Source organism: Pseudorca crassidens, chromosome 7, assembly GCF_039906515.1.
Source record: "Pseudorca crassidens isolate mPseCra1 chromosome 7, mPseCra1.hap1, whole genome shotgun sequence".
Lineage (NCBI taxonomy): Eukaryota > Metazoa > Chordata > Mammalia > Artiodactyla > Delphinidae > Pseudorca > Pseudorca crassidens.
Window position 1 is genome coordinate 1562697 of NC_090302.1, and position 15848 is coordinate 1578544.

Below are 15848 nucleotides of genomic sequence, written 5' to 3' on the forward strand. Positions count from 1 at the left end.
CCCGGCGCCGGCCCGAGGCGTTCGGGTTTGCGTTTCCGGTGCGCGGAGCGGAAGCAGCGGCCGGAGGCTCGGAGCAGCGGCCGAGGGGCGGTCGACTGGGGCGGTCGACTTGGGCCGCGGCCTGGGCGGAGTCGGAGCCATGGAGCCGCCGCTGCCGGGCTAGGGAGGGCTGGCGCCGCGGGGCCCGCGGCGATGGCGGGCTACGCGCGTCGCCCCGGCGTCGCCCCCCTGTCCCGGGCCCGGAGCCTCGTCATTCCGGACGGTGAGCGGGCGTGGGGCGGGCGGGGGTCCGCGGCCCGGCGTCCGCGCTGAGGCCCAGGTGAGGCGGGCGCGCGGTGAAGTCGCTCTTGTTGTTATTACAGCTCCCGCGTTCTATGAGCGCCGGTCTTGTCTCCCCCAGCTAGACTGTGAGCGGCCCCAAGCCAGGGACCTGGAGTCCCACTTCTTCGGCATTCGGCCGACGTTTATGTGCTATGTGCCCAGTCCGGTGCTAGCTTCCGTGGGAGACACAGGTGAGAGACGAGCCTCAGGGACTCCCGGTGCCGGCACTACCTGTAGGTCCCGCGCGATAGCGCAACTCACCCCCGGCCCAACGGTGACCACTAGCCCCACCGTGCGCCGGGCGCGGGGAGTAGGAAACGTAAGTGGATAGGAGTCCCGTCCCCTGGAGCTCACAGTCTCCTCTTGGAGAACCCCCTGCCCCCCCAGCCAGACAGTTCCAGTACACCGTGGCAAATGCCGGCATAGAGGTAGGCCCAGTGGCAACACAGGAAATCACGTTGCTTTCTCAGGTGGGAGGATGAGGGAACCTTCATCCAGTAGGCCAGGCTGGGAAACCAGGTGTAGCCATCCTCTGGTCGCTGCAGCTGGGCAGAGGCCATCTTTAGTTCATCCTAATTCTCTCCAAGCGGCTACACTGCCTGCCTGGGGTCCAGGGTGTTCAGGGAGCGTTTAGGTGGTTCTGTCAGGGTCTGAGAGCCCATGACAAGCCACGAGGGCATTCAGGAGGCACCATAAGACGGAGGACGTGCGCCTGCCCCGCGGGGCATCAGACCTACGGGAGCTTTTTCAGAATCACAGCTGCCAGGGCCCACGGATGTCAGACCATCTCCAGGGGCAGGAGCCCGGGGGCTTGTGCTTTGAAAGTTGCCCAGGCCGTAAGAGCCACTGCAGTAGAGACCGCATGTCAAAACAAGTTGTGGTCATAGAGGCCTCCTGTGATCACGGTGGGGTGATGATGTCTCTGCAGATTTGGGCTATGGAAAGGGGAAAGGCACTATGCACGGTCCATCAGGAGCCCAGAACACACACTTTGGAGGTACAGTAGTTCAGTAACCCTTTCTTTTTTTCTCCGTCCATGCCTCTATGTGGCAGGCACGTGCCCAGCAGCAGGGCTGGCAGTCTGACAGCATATAACCCGAAAGAGCAGGTGGGGGTGGAGCCCCACAGTCGATCTTGACCAGCGGGTGGAGGGAAAGTGGGCACAGGGGCAGGAGAACCTGGGCATGAGGGATGGCAGGGGGTGGGAAGTCACACCTGAGGGGTCTGAGGAGACAGTGGGGTCAGGGTTACAGGAGCCAACTTCATACAGGGTTGACACCTGGGCTTGGATCACTGGTGGGCCAAAAGGGCCGCAGGGTGGCTGGTTGGGTACCGGCAGAGTGGGAAAGAGAAGGGAGAGCTGGAGAGTGAGTGGGGAAAAGGCTGGAGGTGGAGCAGTGGTTCCTGACGTGGCTGCACGTCCGCTCTGCCAGCCTCCAGCGTAGGCTGCAGCCCAAGCCCTTTGCATGGGAGTGGAGGCGCGTGGCAGCCTTAGATGTCCCCAGGTGGACCCCGTGGGCAGCAAGGTGCGGGGACCGAGGAGCTGGGACGAGAAGGAGAATTTAGAATGCCCGAGTTGGTCTGTTTTATCAGCCAGCTTTCTCGTTTCCCAGTGTCGCTGAGGTCTGGTGGAAGGACGAGGGCAGTGTTCCCCATCTTAGGTGGGGTCGTGTTCAGGAAAGAGCAACGAATAGGGACGTTCCCTTTAAGGACCTTCAGAAGACGTTTCACGTTTGTGACGTCTGTTATCATCTCAGGTGAGAAACTTGGAGATCTTGAAGAGGCAAATCCATTCTCCTTTAAAGAGTTTCTGAAAAGCAAGAACCTTGGCCTGTCGAAAGAGGATACTGACAGCAGAATTTATTCAAAGGTAAACCTAAGGCGTTGTTTGCAGCGACCTTAGACAGAAAACCCTTCCGGAGGCCGTCTCTCTTCTGACGTGCAGTGTTGCTTCCCAGGAGGCTGGCCAAGGGCTGTGGGGCAAAGCGGGGCAGCTGCTGCTCCCGGTGGAGAAGCCGTGTGGCACTCAGAGCCGTTTGGGTCCTTCCTGCCCCCCACATTCTCGGCAGCCAAGATGGGCCCTTCTTCTTGTTCCAACCTCAGACGTCTAGGAAGAAGGGCCTGCGACGGCTCCGGAGCCTGAGCGTCGCCTCCCTGTCTTCTTCAGGAAGCCACGAGGCACTCGCTGGGACTCGGCCGCAGCTCCCCCACCTCCCAGGCCATGGGGTATGGCCTGGAGCATCAGCAGCCGTTTTTCGAAGACCCGACGGGGGCTGGCGACCTCCTGGACGAGGACGAGGACGAAGGGTGGGACGGGGCCTACCTGCCGTCTGCCGTGGAGCAGACCCACTCCTCCAGGGTTGCCGCCAGCACGTCGCCCTGCAGCACCTATGTCTCCTTTTTCTCCAACCCGTCGGAGCTGGTGGGGCCTGAGTCTCTGCCTCCGTGCATGCTGAGCGACTCCGACTCCCGCGTCTCCCCAGCCGGGAGCCCCAGCACCGACTTCACAGTCCACGGAGAGTCTCTGGGGGACAGGCACCTTCGGACGCTGCAGATAAGTTACGAAGCAGTAAGTGAGGGGGCTGTGCGTCGGCACCCTGGTCGCGGCTCGTGTCTAAGCAGCATTCTTGGAGGAAACCTGGAGCCCCCGGTGTCCCTGATGGCCGGGGGTGGGCTCTAAGGACAAGACAGCCTGTGGTCTGTCTGACCGGCAAGAGCGTAACCGCCAAAGTCCTGCGGAGGGCTGTGAGGGGGCGTGAACTGGAGCAGAGGGAGATCCTCAACGCGCTGCCCTCAGAAAAGGGTCCACCCCAGCTGGTGGCTCGGGGACAGCTTGCCCGGTGTCCTGAGGGCATTTGAAAAATTATAGTCACCTAAGAGTTATAAGATCTCAGTAAGACTGGAGTCTGTGACTGTAGTAGGCCTTTAAAAAGCAGAAAACCTTGTTCTTGGTTTTTCACTGTATGTGGACCGTAGAGTGGCTCTTGCAATGTTTTTGTTTATCAAGAAGTTGCAGAGCCAAGTAGCAGAAGTACACATCCCTTTGCAGTGAGACACCGAGCTTCTAATGAGGATTTTCTTTTTCTGCAGCTGAAAGATGAAAATTCTAAGCTAAGAAGAAAGCTGACCGAGGTTCAGAGCTTCTCTGAAACTCAAACAGAAATGTACGTAAGTTTTGAGTTAGGCTTGCAATTCAAATTATCTTCTGACCCTCAAAGAAACCAATGCGAAAACGATAATGAAGTATCAGAATTGGACTGTGCCTGGGTTTTTATTGTTTTGTTTTTTTGTTTTGTTTTTTAAAATTAGTTTGTTTATTTAACTTACTTATTTTTGGCCGCGTTGGGTCTTCGTTGCTGTGCGCGGGCTTTCTCTAGTTGCGGCGAGCGGGGGCTACTCTTCGTTGCGGTGCACGGGCTCTAGGCATGCAGGCTTCAGTAGTTGTGTGAGAGTGGGTTTTATTGCATTAAATCCTCAGCATCAGATACGTTTCTTATGTTTTGTGTAAAAGTGTGTTTGAAACAGAGCAAAATCAACCCCACTTGACAATGGAGCAGCAGAGCTGTCAGACGGCCCCAGGGCGCCCCTGACCGCCAGCCAACTGGCATCCAGCTCTGAGGTGGTCGCCTCACAGCTGTTCCTCCCAAGGTGCATTCTGAAACCTTGTGGTTTTTATTTGATCAAATCCAATTAAAACTGCTTATAGTCTGACATTCTTAGAATTAGTCAAGGGAGTTACTAGTCACCTGGGCTTTTTCCTTAACAAGGGTGAGGACGCTCGAGCGGAAGTTAGAAGCGAAAATGATCAAGGAGGAGAGTGACTACCATGACCTGGAGTCGGTGGTGCAGCAGGTGGAGCAGAATCTGGAGCGCATGACCGTGAGCAGACAGGCGCCTGGCTCGCAGTGGGGCGTGGGCGGGGCCAGCCTGGCTGGACACTGGCGGTGTCTGCTGTGTCACTCCCCACAGGGCACTGAGTCCTGCCCCGGGGGCACATGGGTCTGGGTGGGCCCAGGCAGGCCGGCAGTGAGCAGGGCCCCTCACAGTGGGCTGCCCAGCCGGGGCCGCCAGGTGAGGGAGAGGGACGGGGAGGGAGGGGGACGGGGAGGGAGAGGGACGGGGAGGGAGAGGGACGGGGAGGGAGGGGATGCGCCCTGCGTCCATTTTACCGTGTCAGTGATGCCTCTTATTTTTTTTCTCTTTTTGTGGGGGGAATAACAGAAACGGGCAGTAAAGGCCGAAAATCACGTCCTAAAACTGAAACAGGAAATCAGCTTGCTCCAGGTAACTAGAGAGAGGGGCTTAAACGGTTCACATATTCGTGAATTCCAAAAAGGGCACCAAAGAGTCTCTGCTGGGGTTTCCTCCCCTCGCCCTCCCGCTCCCCCGCAGATGAAGCACCCAGATCAGAACAGCCTGAGCTTTCGTGCCGGGCCTCCTGGTTGTGCCCAACAGGAGTGTCGAGGGCATCACTATAGAGCGGGGAGTGGCACGTGCACACCAGACGACAGGCGAGGTACCAGGGACGGCATTAGGCCCGTGTCCTTTAGGAGGCCTGCTACCCCCCAGTTAGGAAAGGGCATCATCCCCTTGTCGCCTCTACCTAGGGTGCCTTGTCTGGTTTCAGTCAGATGGCCTTTTAGCTGCTCTCCTGTTTAGCCAGGAAAAAGCTCTAACGCTGCCACGCCCGTCCCCTCCCCCCCACCCCGGGCCCAGGCGCAGGTCTCTAACTTCAAGCAGGAGAACGAAGCCCTGCGGTCAGGCCAGGGTGCCAGCCTGGCAGTGGTGAAGCAGAACACCGACGTGGCCCTGCAGAACCTCCGCGTCGTCATGAACAACGCGCGCGCCTCCGTCAAGTGAGTGCAGGGCCTGGAGGGGTGCTTAGCCGATGTTTCCAGCTGCAGCCTTGGGGGGTGGGGCTCAGTGATCCTGTTCACTCCGCAGTCACACGACACATCCTTGGTGAGCAGGCCCTCCACGGTCCACGGGGGGATAACCGTTCTCACCTGGGAGGCTTGAGGGTTAACGTCAGCCAGACCTGAATCACCTACAAGACACCAAGGTTTTGAGTGAAAAAGAATAATACTTTCCCTCTTATAAAAACACATACACTTGAAGAAGGCCCAAGACGTGCAGGGCACAGTGAGGCTCCTGGGAGGGGTCGGTTGCCGTCGTCGTGATCTCTCTCCCGCGGGGCTGAGCTCAGCAGCAGCGGTGTCCGGTCAGAGCCACTGGTAGGGAAGCCCATCGGGTGTCCAGACACAGCTGTGGGTAGAGAAGCCCGTCTCGTTTAAGTCCAGTACAAAGAGTCTCTTGAGACTGAATCTAAGATTTAAAAACTCTGCACTTTTCACTCTGGAACTTCTCTGCTTTAACGCTTCTGGGTTTTTTTGGGGGGGTGGGGGCGGGGGGCTGCGTTGTGTGGCTTGCGGGATCTTAGTTCCCCAACCAGGGAACCAACCTGTGCCCCCTGCAGTGGAGGCAGGGAGCCCAAACCACTGGACTGCCAGGGAGGTCCCAAAGCTTCTGTTATTGCCCTGGAGCAGTTGTAGAAATCATCTGTAACATCTGTGCTTTTATTTCAGGCAGCTGGTTTCTGGAGCTGAAACATTGAATCTTGTTGCTGAAATCCTTAAATCTATAGACAGAATTTCTGAAATTAAAGATCAGGGAGAGGAGTCTTGAGACCCACGGAGGTGCTTCCAGCTCACAGCTCTGTTTACATCCTGAAACCATTACCCGATGGATTGCAACATGCCACCATGTCTCTGAACGTGCAGTCTTCACACACAGTAAAGATACCTATCACAAGATACTAATTTCACGGCCTGGAACAGTATCGTGAGCCGCACACAGGGAGGAGCAGCCCCTGGATGCGAGAGCCGCACCTGTGCTCCGTGTAGCCCTCCTTGGTGAGCTACGGGCGCTGATCATCTGCTGGAAGACACTTCTATAAAAGCCGGTGCTTTTTTTTAGAGTTACTAAACAAAAACAGCAATTCTGTGATGAGTGTTTTCCATTGTCATTCTAGAATATGAACTGTAAGATAAGTTCAGTTGATCGTCTTTGCTTTTGTAAGTAGAGAAAAACACTAAATGAGTCACAACGTAAGCGCTCGCCTCAAACAGGGACCTGTGCCTTACTGGCGGTGCTCTGCACCCCCTCTGGCTCACAGCCCACTCCTTCAGCTTCGGGGTGGGGGTGGGGGCTCCTGTGGTTGGTGACCTGAGCGTGGATGCCCCACGAGGTGGTTGCCATTATCTTCCCGCAGGGATCAAGGTCAGCACGGGCACTCCACGGTGGGGCACCACCTAAGTGCACTGGAAGGAAAACTGGCTTTGGCTGGAGGGTTTTGCTACGTATTCCAAGCGGCATCTTGGAGGATGACATGTAGGATTCAGGGACTTGGAGGATGGCATGTAGGATTCAGGGACTTGGAGGATGACATGTAGGATTCAGGGACTTGGAGGATGACATGTAGGATTCAGGGACTTGGAGGATGGCATGTAGGATTCAGGGACTTGGAGGATGGCATGTAGGATTCAGGGACTTGGAGCCGAGGCAGAGCCTTCCCAGGTCAGGGCGATGTCTCCCCGGGTGCCTTTCCAATCCCTTCCTGTTGGAGGGGAGGCGTAACATGCACTAGATGCCTTTTTGGCTGTTTTCCTACGGATGTTATTTTTTTAACTAAACGTCCTTTTTGCATCCTGTTCAAATTGACAGTTTTCTTATTTAATAAATTCTAAAATTCACATGCAGTGTCCTTTTTTTTCCTAATTCAGCCCGTTCTTTATGCTTGAGAATCACGCTGCTGACCGTGGCCTAATGGGTGGTTCGTGCTGATAAATGAAAACGCCCAGGGGGTTAGGGTGGACCCACACCGGCTGCTAGGCTCGGCTGCAGGGACAGCGCGCTGCGGACACGCGCGGCACAGCTGCGTGTCTTGGGTGGGACAGGTTGGAGTCTAGCATGGGAGCATTTGAGGTCCCCTGGTTGGACTTGCAAGACGTTTGAACTGCTAGGCCCTGTGATCTCAGCTACAGGTAAGAGCCTCCCAGCAGTCCCCACTGACCCCGCCCTTCATCTCACCCCCACCCACTACCTTGTGCTCCTGCCCGTTGGTGAAAAGTGGGTTCCGGAATCAGTTTTCAGAGCAGACTTCAGACAGGGTGGTCTAGTAGGAGAGTGTTAGAGTGAGCCTCTCTTCTGGGTGCGCTCGCAACAGCGCTGGGGCTGCCGGGGGAGGGGGGGGGTGCCTGGGCCACAGCCCTGGGTAGAGGGCACGGCGTTCATTTTACAGGGACCAGATCACCGGGCTGGAGGGCTGGGGTGGGCACAGGGGGTCTGGGTGCAGCAAGGACGGGGGTGGACACGCAGGCTTCTGTTACACTGTTCTCTGTGCCTTTGAAGTGCTCCACAGTAAAAAAAAACTTCAGAGAACAATTCACGATGACTTCGTTGAACATGCATCTCTGCCTGTGCATCTGGACCCCGTGGGCTCGGGTCCCGGACTATTACGGGGGCGCTGAGTGAGCACGGGAAGGACCGGCAACTCTGTGGGCCCCTCGCTGCAGGTCCCGCTTTGAGCACCAACCCGCGCCCCCCTCCCCACCGCCGCCACCCCACCTGGCTCACGGGAGGGGCGCCTGCTCCTACCTCTCCCGGCATCCTCACTCGCCTTCCAGGACTCGGCCACCGCCCCCGGAAAGGCGCACTCACTCTGGAGGTCAGGGGCCCTCCCCGCGGGGGCGCGTCGCCGGGGTGAGGCCGGTCGTCTCCGACGGGCTCGGCGCACCGGCCCCGCACGGCCCGGCCGCGACAGTCGCGAGCGCTCGGCGGGTTTTCTCCTCGGTTCCTCAACCAAAACCCTGGACACAGCTAACGGAGAAACAGCACAGACAGGCTCGGTGGCTGCGGGAGGTCCCACAGCGAGGGAGAAGACTCCGGACCCGGTGACCGGGCCCCTTGGGGCCGCAGCGAGGCGCCGGCGGGCGCGGGTAGTCCCGCGGGCGGCCGCACGGAGGCAGCACTGGCCCGCCCGAGAGCCCCGTCCCGGCGTGCCCCGCGCCTCCGCCAAGGCCTTGGAGGCGGGACTTCCGGTGTGCGGCTCAGTCTAAGCGCTGCTGCTAGAAGCGAGGTTTGCGGAGGCCGGGCGCCAGCTTTGCGATCAGGTGAGGAGCGACGGGGAAGGGCCGGGGGGCGAGGGCTGGGGGGTGGCTGGTGAGCAGCGGCGGGAGGCGGCGGGGTCCGCCGCGGGGCTTATCATCGCCGGGGCCCAGCGGGCGCCGTCGGGGTCAGAGCGTGCGGGGCGCCCCGACGCGCGGGGACCCCTGGGCCGGGACCGCGCCGCCGTCCTGGAGGCCTCCTTCCCGCTGCCCGAGGAGGTAGTGGCCCCGCGCCCACCCGGAGCTGCTGTCGGTTCTGCAGACCGGCTGGCTTCAAGCCGATCTGGGTTATAAACACTGCATTTCAGCTTTGTGCTGCTGCGCGAGCTGGGGACGCTCTGGTTGGCGGCGGCCCTGTTTGTCGCAGTGGAGGCCCCCGTCGCCTGCAGCGGGGAGAGGGCTTGCACGGGCGGGAGGAGGCTGCTTCTGAGTGGTTTGGGCTCCTGGGTCTGTGCTTCTGTTCCCCTGGCGTTTCCCCTGCCGCCCACTTATTCTCCCACCTTCGACCCCTTTTTAGACTTTCCACATCCTTGTTCCTAAGAAAAGAGGTCCCTGTTTCTTAGCAAGGGTTTGTTCAGTGTCAGACAGCCCCGAAGGCCAGGTGCTGTGCTAGATGCTGGGGCTACAGCAGGCCCAGGGGGCTTCCTCCCAGGGCTTTGAGCCCTGCCACCTGGTCAGCGTGTATTTCAGTGCTCGCTTGCCCAATACCCTGTGTGTCCAGGTCTGTGCCGCGGGCAAGTGGCTGCACCTAGGGTCCATAGGCCTCATTCTTGTCCTCTAGTGACTTTGCCGCCACGCCCTCCTTTTAACGCACTGGGTGGCCAGCTCACTCATGGCTTCGTGGCAGTTGGACTGTTTTGGTGTCCATCACTCTCCCCCACTGTGCTGGTCGCAGCCTCAGGGCGGCGGACAGGGCAAAAACGGGAGTTCACGGGGCACAGGTGGGTGTCAGGTCGGTCCCAGGGCTCCCCGGGCCCAGCCTCTCGCCCGGTGCCTGCTTTGGTCAATCCCCTGCAGGGCTGTGCGTCTGAGAGCCGGTGGGATCTCTGCACCCCCTTGGTGTATAACATAGCGTATTTTGCAGGCGGGCAGACGTCATGGATATAGATGCTGAAAGAGTCAGAATATCGCAGGAGATCAGGGAGTTGGAAAGGATTCTGGATCCCGGCTCCTCGAGTATCAACGTGGACATCTCAGAGTCAAGTCTCGACTCGGATTCTGATGCAGGTCAGTGTCTACGCTCCTAGGTCAGAGCGGCTGTGTCTGCCCTCGGGCTCCGGTCGGCCGCAGTGTGCTGTGCTGCTGGACGGTGTGTTACCACCCCTCCCTCGTCAGCCCCTGGCCCCGCTGGCTGTGTGCGAGCACCCTGCCCCGTGGTGCAGCCGGCTGTCCTGGGAAGAGGGGCCGTGTTGCCCTCCTCAGCAGTCGGAAGGTTCCAGGGCTGAGCTCGCCCCCGTTCTTGAACAGTCACCACCGCTGAGACCCCATGGATCTCTTCCCTGGGCTCAGGCAGCTGCCCTCTGTCCGAGGACCCTGCTGCCAGGGCTCTTGTTCTGTCCACTCCGCATGCTTTCCTGGGCCCTGAGTGTCCCTCCCCGCAGCTCTGGCTGGAGGCCTGCCTGCAGTGGCTGAGCCGTCCAGGGCCCCGGCCTGCTCAGCCCGCTCAGGCCCAGCTGCAGCTCTGAAACCGAGCCTCTCACGGTTCCCAGCTACACCAGGGCCTTCCCTCACTTGACATCGGGGCCTCTGTGCCTGTCCTGTCCCCTCCTCTGAGTGGCTTCACTTCCCCCAGGGCAGAGCTGTCTCCTGTGAAGCCTGCCCTGGTTGTCCCCGCCGTCATGGTCCCTGCGCACCCGGCGGCGCTCCGCGTTGGGCTGGCGTCGTCTCTCTCTGGCTGACCCTGCCCTAGGCCTAGTGCCCGCTTCACACAGTCGATGGGCAGTGCTCGGCCACTGGGCACGGGCGGGGAGGGGCAGGTCCACGCAGCACAGGTCCCACCCTCCGGACCTCCCGGCCTCCGCTCCTCTCTTGTCTGCCTGGGAGATGCGCCGCGTGCTGTGCTGGCCGTCGGTCTCCTCGGCGCCTGTGGCGTCCCATCACTAGCCGCCGTCTCCGTCGTAGTTAACTGACACGTGTGCTTGCGCTCCTGCAGATTCGCTGCCCGACGAGGACTCGGATGCTGCTGGCCCACTGCCCTTGGTAACTTCTGGCCTGAGGTGACTGTGCCGCTGAGGCAGGCACACCACCCTGCCAGGGGGTCCGGGGAGGGGGGTGTCCTGAACTCGTCTTGGTTTTTCTGCATCTTTAAGGTAACACGTGTTTGTTAGTAAAGAGGAAACACCCCGAAGTATCATCGGAAGTAAGGTTGCCCCTGGATAGACCACTCTTAACAGCCGGGCGTTCACACCTCTTGCGCCCTCTGAGCTCCTGTTGGCTCCACTGACGTCAGGGGATGTGACCGGACACGCGGGAGGCTGAGCGGGCTGCCTGGGTCCTGCCCCGTATTCACCTCTCTGCCTCAATTTCCCAGTCTGTGCCATGGGGGCACTCACAGCACCAGTCAGTGCACGCGTACCAGGCCTAGAACAGCGCCTGGCAAGTAAAGCACAAAGGTGGTGCCGGTCTTTAACTGTCTTTTGCTTATGTTGTAATTTTAGTTCGGAAAGTTTTTACAGTTGGCTTTTTGTTATTTCCATCAAGTCAATAGAAACAGAATTGCTTCCGTTTTTAGTAGCTGGGTGGTCCTTCTGATGTGGATTTACGGTAGTTCCATGCTTTTGAGACTCGTCGCCTCGAGATAGACATTGGGGCTGGCTCTTGTTTTTAGTCTTACAACGCTGCAGCGGCCCCTGTTCCTGCTCACCGCGGCTGCCAGCGAGCCTCTTACAAAGTCCAAGTTTTGCAGAGTTTTCATTGTAGGAAGTGAAAACTGCTTATTTCGTTACACTTCGCCACCTGAAACTTATTCTTAGATAGTACTTTTTTTTTCTTTAATTTTAATTTTTTTAATTTATTTTTGGCTGCGTTGGGTCTTTGTTGCCGTGCACGAGCTTTCTCTAGTTGTGGCGAGCGGGGGCTACTCTTCGTTGCGGTGTGCGGGCTTCTCGTTGCGGTGGCTGCTCTTGTTGCAGAGTACAGGCTCTAGGTGTGTGGGCTTCAGTAGTTGTGGCACACAGGCTCAGTAGTTGTGGCTTGCACGCTCTAGAGCACAGGCTCACTAGTTGTGGCGTACGGGCTTCGTTGCTCTGTGGCATGTGGGATCTTCCCGGACCAGGGATCGAACACTCGTCCCTTGAGTTGGCAGGTTCTTATCCACTGTGCTGCCAGGGAAGCCCAGAAATTACACATAAATTGAACTGTCTTAAAACTAGGAAACGTGTATGTGCGCTGTGTGGTCCTCTGTCAGGGTGGTCTCACACCAGCCCAGCGGCCAGAATGTAGCTCCACTGGGGCCCGGAGGGTGCGGGAGTGTTCCCTTACCTGCAGTTTTCCGCTTGTCGCCAGGAAGGAGAAAGGTGGGGGGAGGCCAGCAATGATGAGGATGACCCCAGGGAGAAGGCACTCCCTGAAGACCCAGAGACCTGCCTGCAGCTGAACATGGTCTACCAGGAGGTCATCCGGGAGAAGCTGGCGGAGGTCAGCCTGCTGCTGGCCCAGAACCGGGAGCAGCAGGTAGGACGGGGTCAGGCCCCAAGAAGCCCTGCAGCCAGGCCTCCCGGAACCAGGGCTCTGGGTCCCCTCCTCTCCAGGGGAGGCACTGCTGCCTGGCCCACAGGTGGCCCCTTGTGTCTGCCACAGGAGGAAGTCATGTGGGAACTGGTGGGGTGCAAGGGCTCCAGGGTGAAGGACAGCAAGACCCTGCCCTCGAGTCTGTATATGGGGCACTTCATGAAGCCCTACTTCAAGGACAAGGTCACCGGAGTGGTGAGTGGTGCAGGCTCTGCCCTCGTCAGGGAGGGTGGGCAGGCTCTGTGGGAAGGGGCTCTCGTCCCCACGGCCTCGGTGGGCGTCGTGACTTCCCCTGGATTCTTCGGGAGAGTGTTCCCCAGCCTCCCTAAATTAAAACTGCCGGGTTCAGGGGTGAAGGTCCAGGTCTCCTCCCCTGGAAGGTGGCAGCTGACCTCGCTGCACAAAGAAGCCCCTGGGGCGTTTCCTGGAGATGTGGCGCGTGGGCAGGAGTGTGGAGTCCTAGCAGCAGAGGTGTCCCCGTGGTTGATGGCAGTCCCGCCCCCCTCGTCAGCACTCGTGGAGTCACTGAGCTCGCCGTGTGCCGCCAGGTGGCGTCCACAGCCGTTCTAAGGCAGTGCTCTAGGGCCAGGCGTCCGGAGCCTGGCCTCACACGCGGCCGGGCTGCTCGAGAAGCTGGGGGACGGGGTCCCGAGTCCCGAGTTCCATCCATATCATAACAGGACACTCTCCGACAGGGGCCTCCTGCCAACGAAGACACGCGGGAGAGGGCCGCCCAGGGCATCAAGGCTTTCGAGGAGCTCCTGGTGACCAAGTGTGAGAGCCCAGGCCCAAACCTCAGCACCTGCCCGGCTTGGGCTCGAGGGGCCTTCACCCTGCCCTGCCTGTTCCCAGGCCTCCACACAGGCGTGGGCCGCCAGGCTCCTCGGGGCCTTGACCCCTGGGCCTGGTCACTCGAAGCCCTGCTCTTCCCGTGCCGGGTGGGGTCCTTGCGGTGACACTGTCGTGAGGGGCAGGCCCAGCCCCCCACCCTGGGCTCGGTCTCTGGTCACTCCCGCCACGTTCCTGAGCTCACAGCCCCGGGGGGCCCTGCCCAGGAGTGGGGTTGGGGGGGTGCACGCTGGGGAGAGTCCCGGGGCGCCCGCCAGCACCTTTGCTTACTCTCCGTGGGCCTGCACGGGGCACAAGGGTCGCTGAGGGGGTCTGACCGAGGCACACGCGTCCTGGGGACGGCACAACCACATCCTTCTCCTTTTTTCTCAGGGAAGACCTGGGAAAAGGCCCTGCTCAGAAAGTCGGTGGTGAGCGACCGCCTGCAGCGTCTGCTCCAGCCCAAGTTACTCAAGTAAGTCTGAACGCGGGGGATGGGAAGCCGCCTGCCCCCGGGCGGGGCCGGTCCAGGCTGGCGGCTCACGATGGCCAGAGGCCCCGTTAGCCGTGCCCCTTGCTCTGCTGGGGTCGCTCCGCTGCAGCGGGAGTGGCACTGCTCCTGAACTTTCTCCCATGTAGGGCAGCCGGACGTCTAGGGTGGCACGTGAGGGTGGGGCAGGCCTGGTGGCCATGTAAGTCATGTGACCTGGGTGCTCTCTCTGGCCTGGGCCTCAGTTTCCATCCCTGGAAGTGAGGACCATTTGCAAGACATGCATCCACGTGTGCTGCTAGCGTGGTGTCTCGTGACCACGTCACAGCACCTAGGGTCGGGCCAGGGGTCCCAGGGGCTGCCCACTGCCTCGCGGCTTGACGCGTGGGTCAGGATCGGTTGTGGTGACCGTTGGGTCGCTCTTCGGGCTGTAGTAGAGCTGGGTTTTCTGCTCGGCCTGTTCTGGAAACGGTTATTTCCTGTAGTGGTAACTGCAGCTCCGGCCTCGGTGCTGGGCGTGAGGGTCAGGATGTCTGGAGGGCCTCGCTGTGTGCGGGGCGCAGGGCTGGGAGCTAGGACACAAGCTCTGGGACGTGGGGCGCTGGTAGTGTTGTGTCACCCACATCAGCATCGCCACATTGGCCGCCAGCGTGACCGTCGTGACTCCCAGAGGGAGGGCCGCTGCTTTCTTTGCGGGCGCGAGGCCCAGGGCAGCTTACAGAGAGTGCGCAGCTCATCTGCTTCAGCGGGGTTCGCCTTTGGACCCCGCGCCGAGTCTGTGCTGCCCGTCGCCGTGCCGCGTGGTGTGGTATGGGGTGACCAGCTCTTCGGGGTGTGTCCCGGATGTGTGGAAAGGCCGAGCTAGCCCCAGAGACCCCCACGTGCCCCCGCGGGGCACAGCAGCACCGTCGGTAACCTTGTTGCCTCTTCCTGCTCCTCAGGCTCGAGTATTTGCAGCAGAAACAGAGCAGCAGCACGAGCGAGGCGGAGAGGCAGATCCTGGAGAAGCAGGCCAGGGAGGCTGAGAAGGAGGTGCGGGACATCAAGTGAGTGGGGTCCTGCCGGGGAGGGTGTCATGCGGGGCGAGCCGAGGGCAGCCCGACGTGACCCCGTGCCCTGGCCCCTTCCTCCAGTCAGCTGCCCGAGGAGTCCCTGCTGGGGAACAGGCTGGACGACCACGACTGGGAGAAGATCTCCAACGTCAACGTGAGTTGGGGCGGCTCCGTCCCGGGAGCTGGGGTGGGGGTCGGCACCGGGCAGCGAGGCCGAGACCCGCGTGGCCGCCAGACCTGCCGTGACCCTCTCCGGTCAGGTGCGCGTCCACAGCGTGGGGTGGTTTCCGGGGCTCTCCCTGCTGGCGCGTCTCAGCCCCCCGAGCCCTGCACACAGGCCCCTCCGTCTACAGTTCGAGGGCAGCCGCAGCGCACAGGAGATTCGCAGCTTCTGGCAGAACCTCGAGCACCCGGCCATCAACAAGCAGGAGTGGAGCGCGCGCGAGCTGGGCCAGCTGCAGGCCATCGCGGCCGCGCACGGCCACCTGCACTGGCAGAAGATCGCCGACGAGCTGGGGGTGAGGGCTGGAGGGCCCGGGCGGGGGCGGGGCTCCTCGGGCTGCACGTCGCGCCGCGGCCAGGGTTGTCCCCTGGAGCTGTCGGAGGTTTCCCTCCTGACGCTTTCGAGGGTGTGGCCCTGGGGGAGGGTGCCCCCTCCACGCGTCCCCAGGCGGAGTTCGGAGGCTCCTCAGACCCCGCTGCTTCTCTGAGAGCTCACGTGCCTTCCACCCACATCCCAGACCAGCCTTTGAGCTCCGTCCAAATGCTTTCCCTCCCCGAGTTCCCGCCGGTCTCTCTCTAGTTGTTTTGGTGTTTGAGAAGAACCTTTTCCTGGTTTCTTGTGGGTTCTGTTATCTTTCTCCTCTCCTAAGGCGAGAACCGAGCTCTCTCCCCTCTGTCTTTAGCGATGGAGGCATTTCAGGCCTGCTTTTCTGAGAACAGCTTGGTGTGGAGTGTCTCCTTGTATCGGATTTGGAGTGGCTGTGATTTCAGTTTTCATGCCCTCTTTGGATCTTAGCTTACGTAGGAATGTGTTTTTTCATTTTTAAATACTGAGGTGTGTTGGAATCCCTTTTGTTATTCTTTAGTTTGAATTTTATGACCTGAGAATGCAGTCGGTAAACATCTCCATTTTTTAAATTTCTCACTTTTGTGGCCAAGCACGTGGTTGCAGCAGACCAAAGCCACTCAGAAACAAAAGCGTGCCCTCTGCCCTGAGAGTCTGGGTTCCCGTATAAGCCTATTAAATGGAGCTTATTATAT

General features: G+C 60.0%; 2 protein-coding genes and 1 long non-coding RNA gene across 15 annotated transcripts in view; 2 read left to right on the plus strand and 1 right to left on the minus strand.

Annotated features, from left to right (window-relative positions):
- Positions 1–12: 12 nt before the first annotated feature.
- On the plus strand, positions 13–7073 carry ENTR1 (endosome associated trafficking regulator 1). Of its 10 annotated transcripts, XR_010944746.1 has the most exons (11): positions 21–262; positions 363–512; positions 1250–1318; positions 2079–2191; positions 2489–2890; positions 3412–3485; positions 4089–4200; positions 4543–4605; positions 5038–5177; positions 5907–6740; positions 6887–7073. XR_010944746.1 is itself a non-coding variant. In XM_067742669.1 (10 exons), the coding sequence occupies exons 1-10, from the start codon at positions 193–195 to the stop codon at positions 6004–6006; spliced, it is 1266 nt and encodes a 421-aa protein (XP_067598770.1). In that variant the 5' UTR covers positions 20–192; the 3' UTR covers positions 6007–7073. The 10 variants fall into 10 exon arrangements, 9 of the variants coding, with proteins under 9 accessions (XP_067598765.1, XP_067598764.1, XP_067598767.1 ...); XM_067742669.1 differs by having other exon boundaries at positions 20–262; positions 4089–4173; positions 5907–7073; XM_067742667.1 differs by having other exon boundaries at positions 5907–7073.
- On the minus strand, positions 3971–8355 carry LOC137227235 (uncharacterized). Its single transcript, XR_010944749.1, has 2 exons — positions 7978–8355; positions 3971–7495 (listed from the first exon to the last, which is right to left on the minus strand). It is a non-coding gene; the product is annotated as an uncharacterized lncRNA (long non-coding RNA).
- Positions 8352–15848, plus strand: part of SNAPC4 (small nuclear RNA activating complex polypeptide 4) — a 25829-nt gene continuing 18332 nt past the window's right edge. For 2 of the 4 annotated variants that reach the window (XM_067742658.1, XM_067742657.1), the window contains exons 1-10: positions 8352–8492; positions 9571–9713; positions 10639–10685; positions 11991–12158; positions 12285–12410; positions 12911–12989; positions 13437–13518; positions 14475–14579; positions 14667–14739; positions 14939–15103. In XM_067742658.1, the coding sequence (XP_067598759.1) occupies positions 9584–9713; positions 10639–10685; positions 11991–12158; positions 12285–12410; positions 12911–12989; positions 13437–13518; positions 14475–14579; positions 14667–14739; positions 14939–15103 (975 nt within the window). In that variant the 5' untranslated portion in view covers positions 8352–8492; positions 9571–9583. Of the gene's footprint in view, positions 8493–9570; positions 9714–10638; positions 10703–11990; positions 12159–12284; positions 12411–12910; positions 12990–13436; positions 13519–14474; positions 14580–14666; positions 14740–14938; positions 15104–15848 lie in introns of those variants that run through there. The other 2 variants (XM_067742660.1, XM_067742659.1) reach the window with 2 other exon arrangements.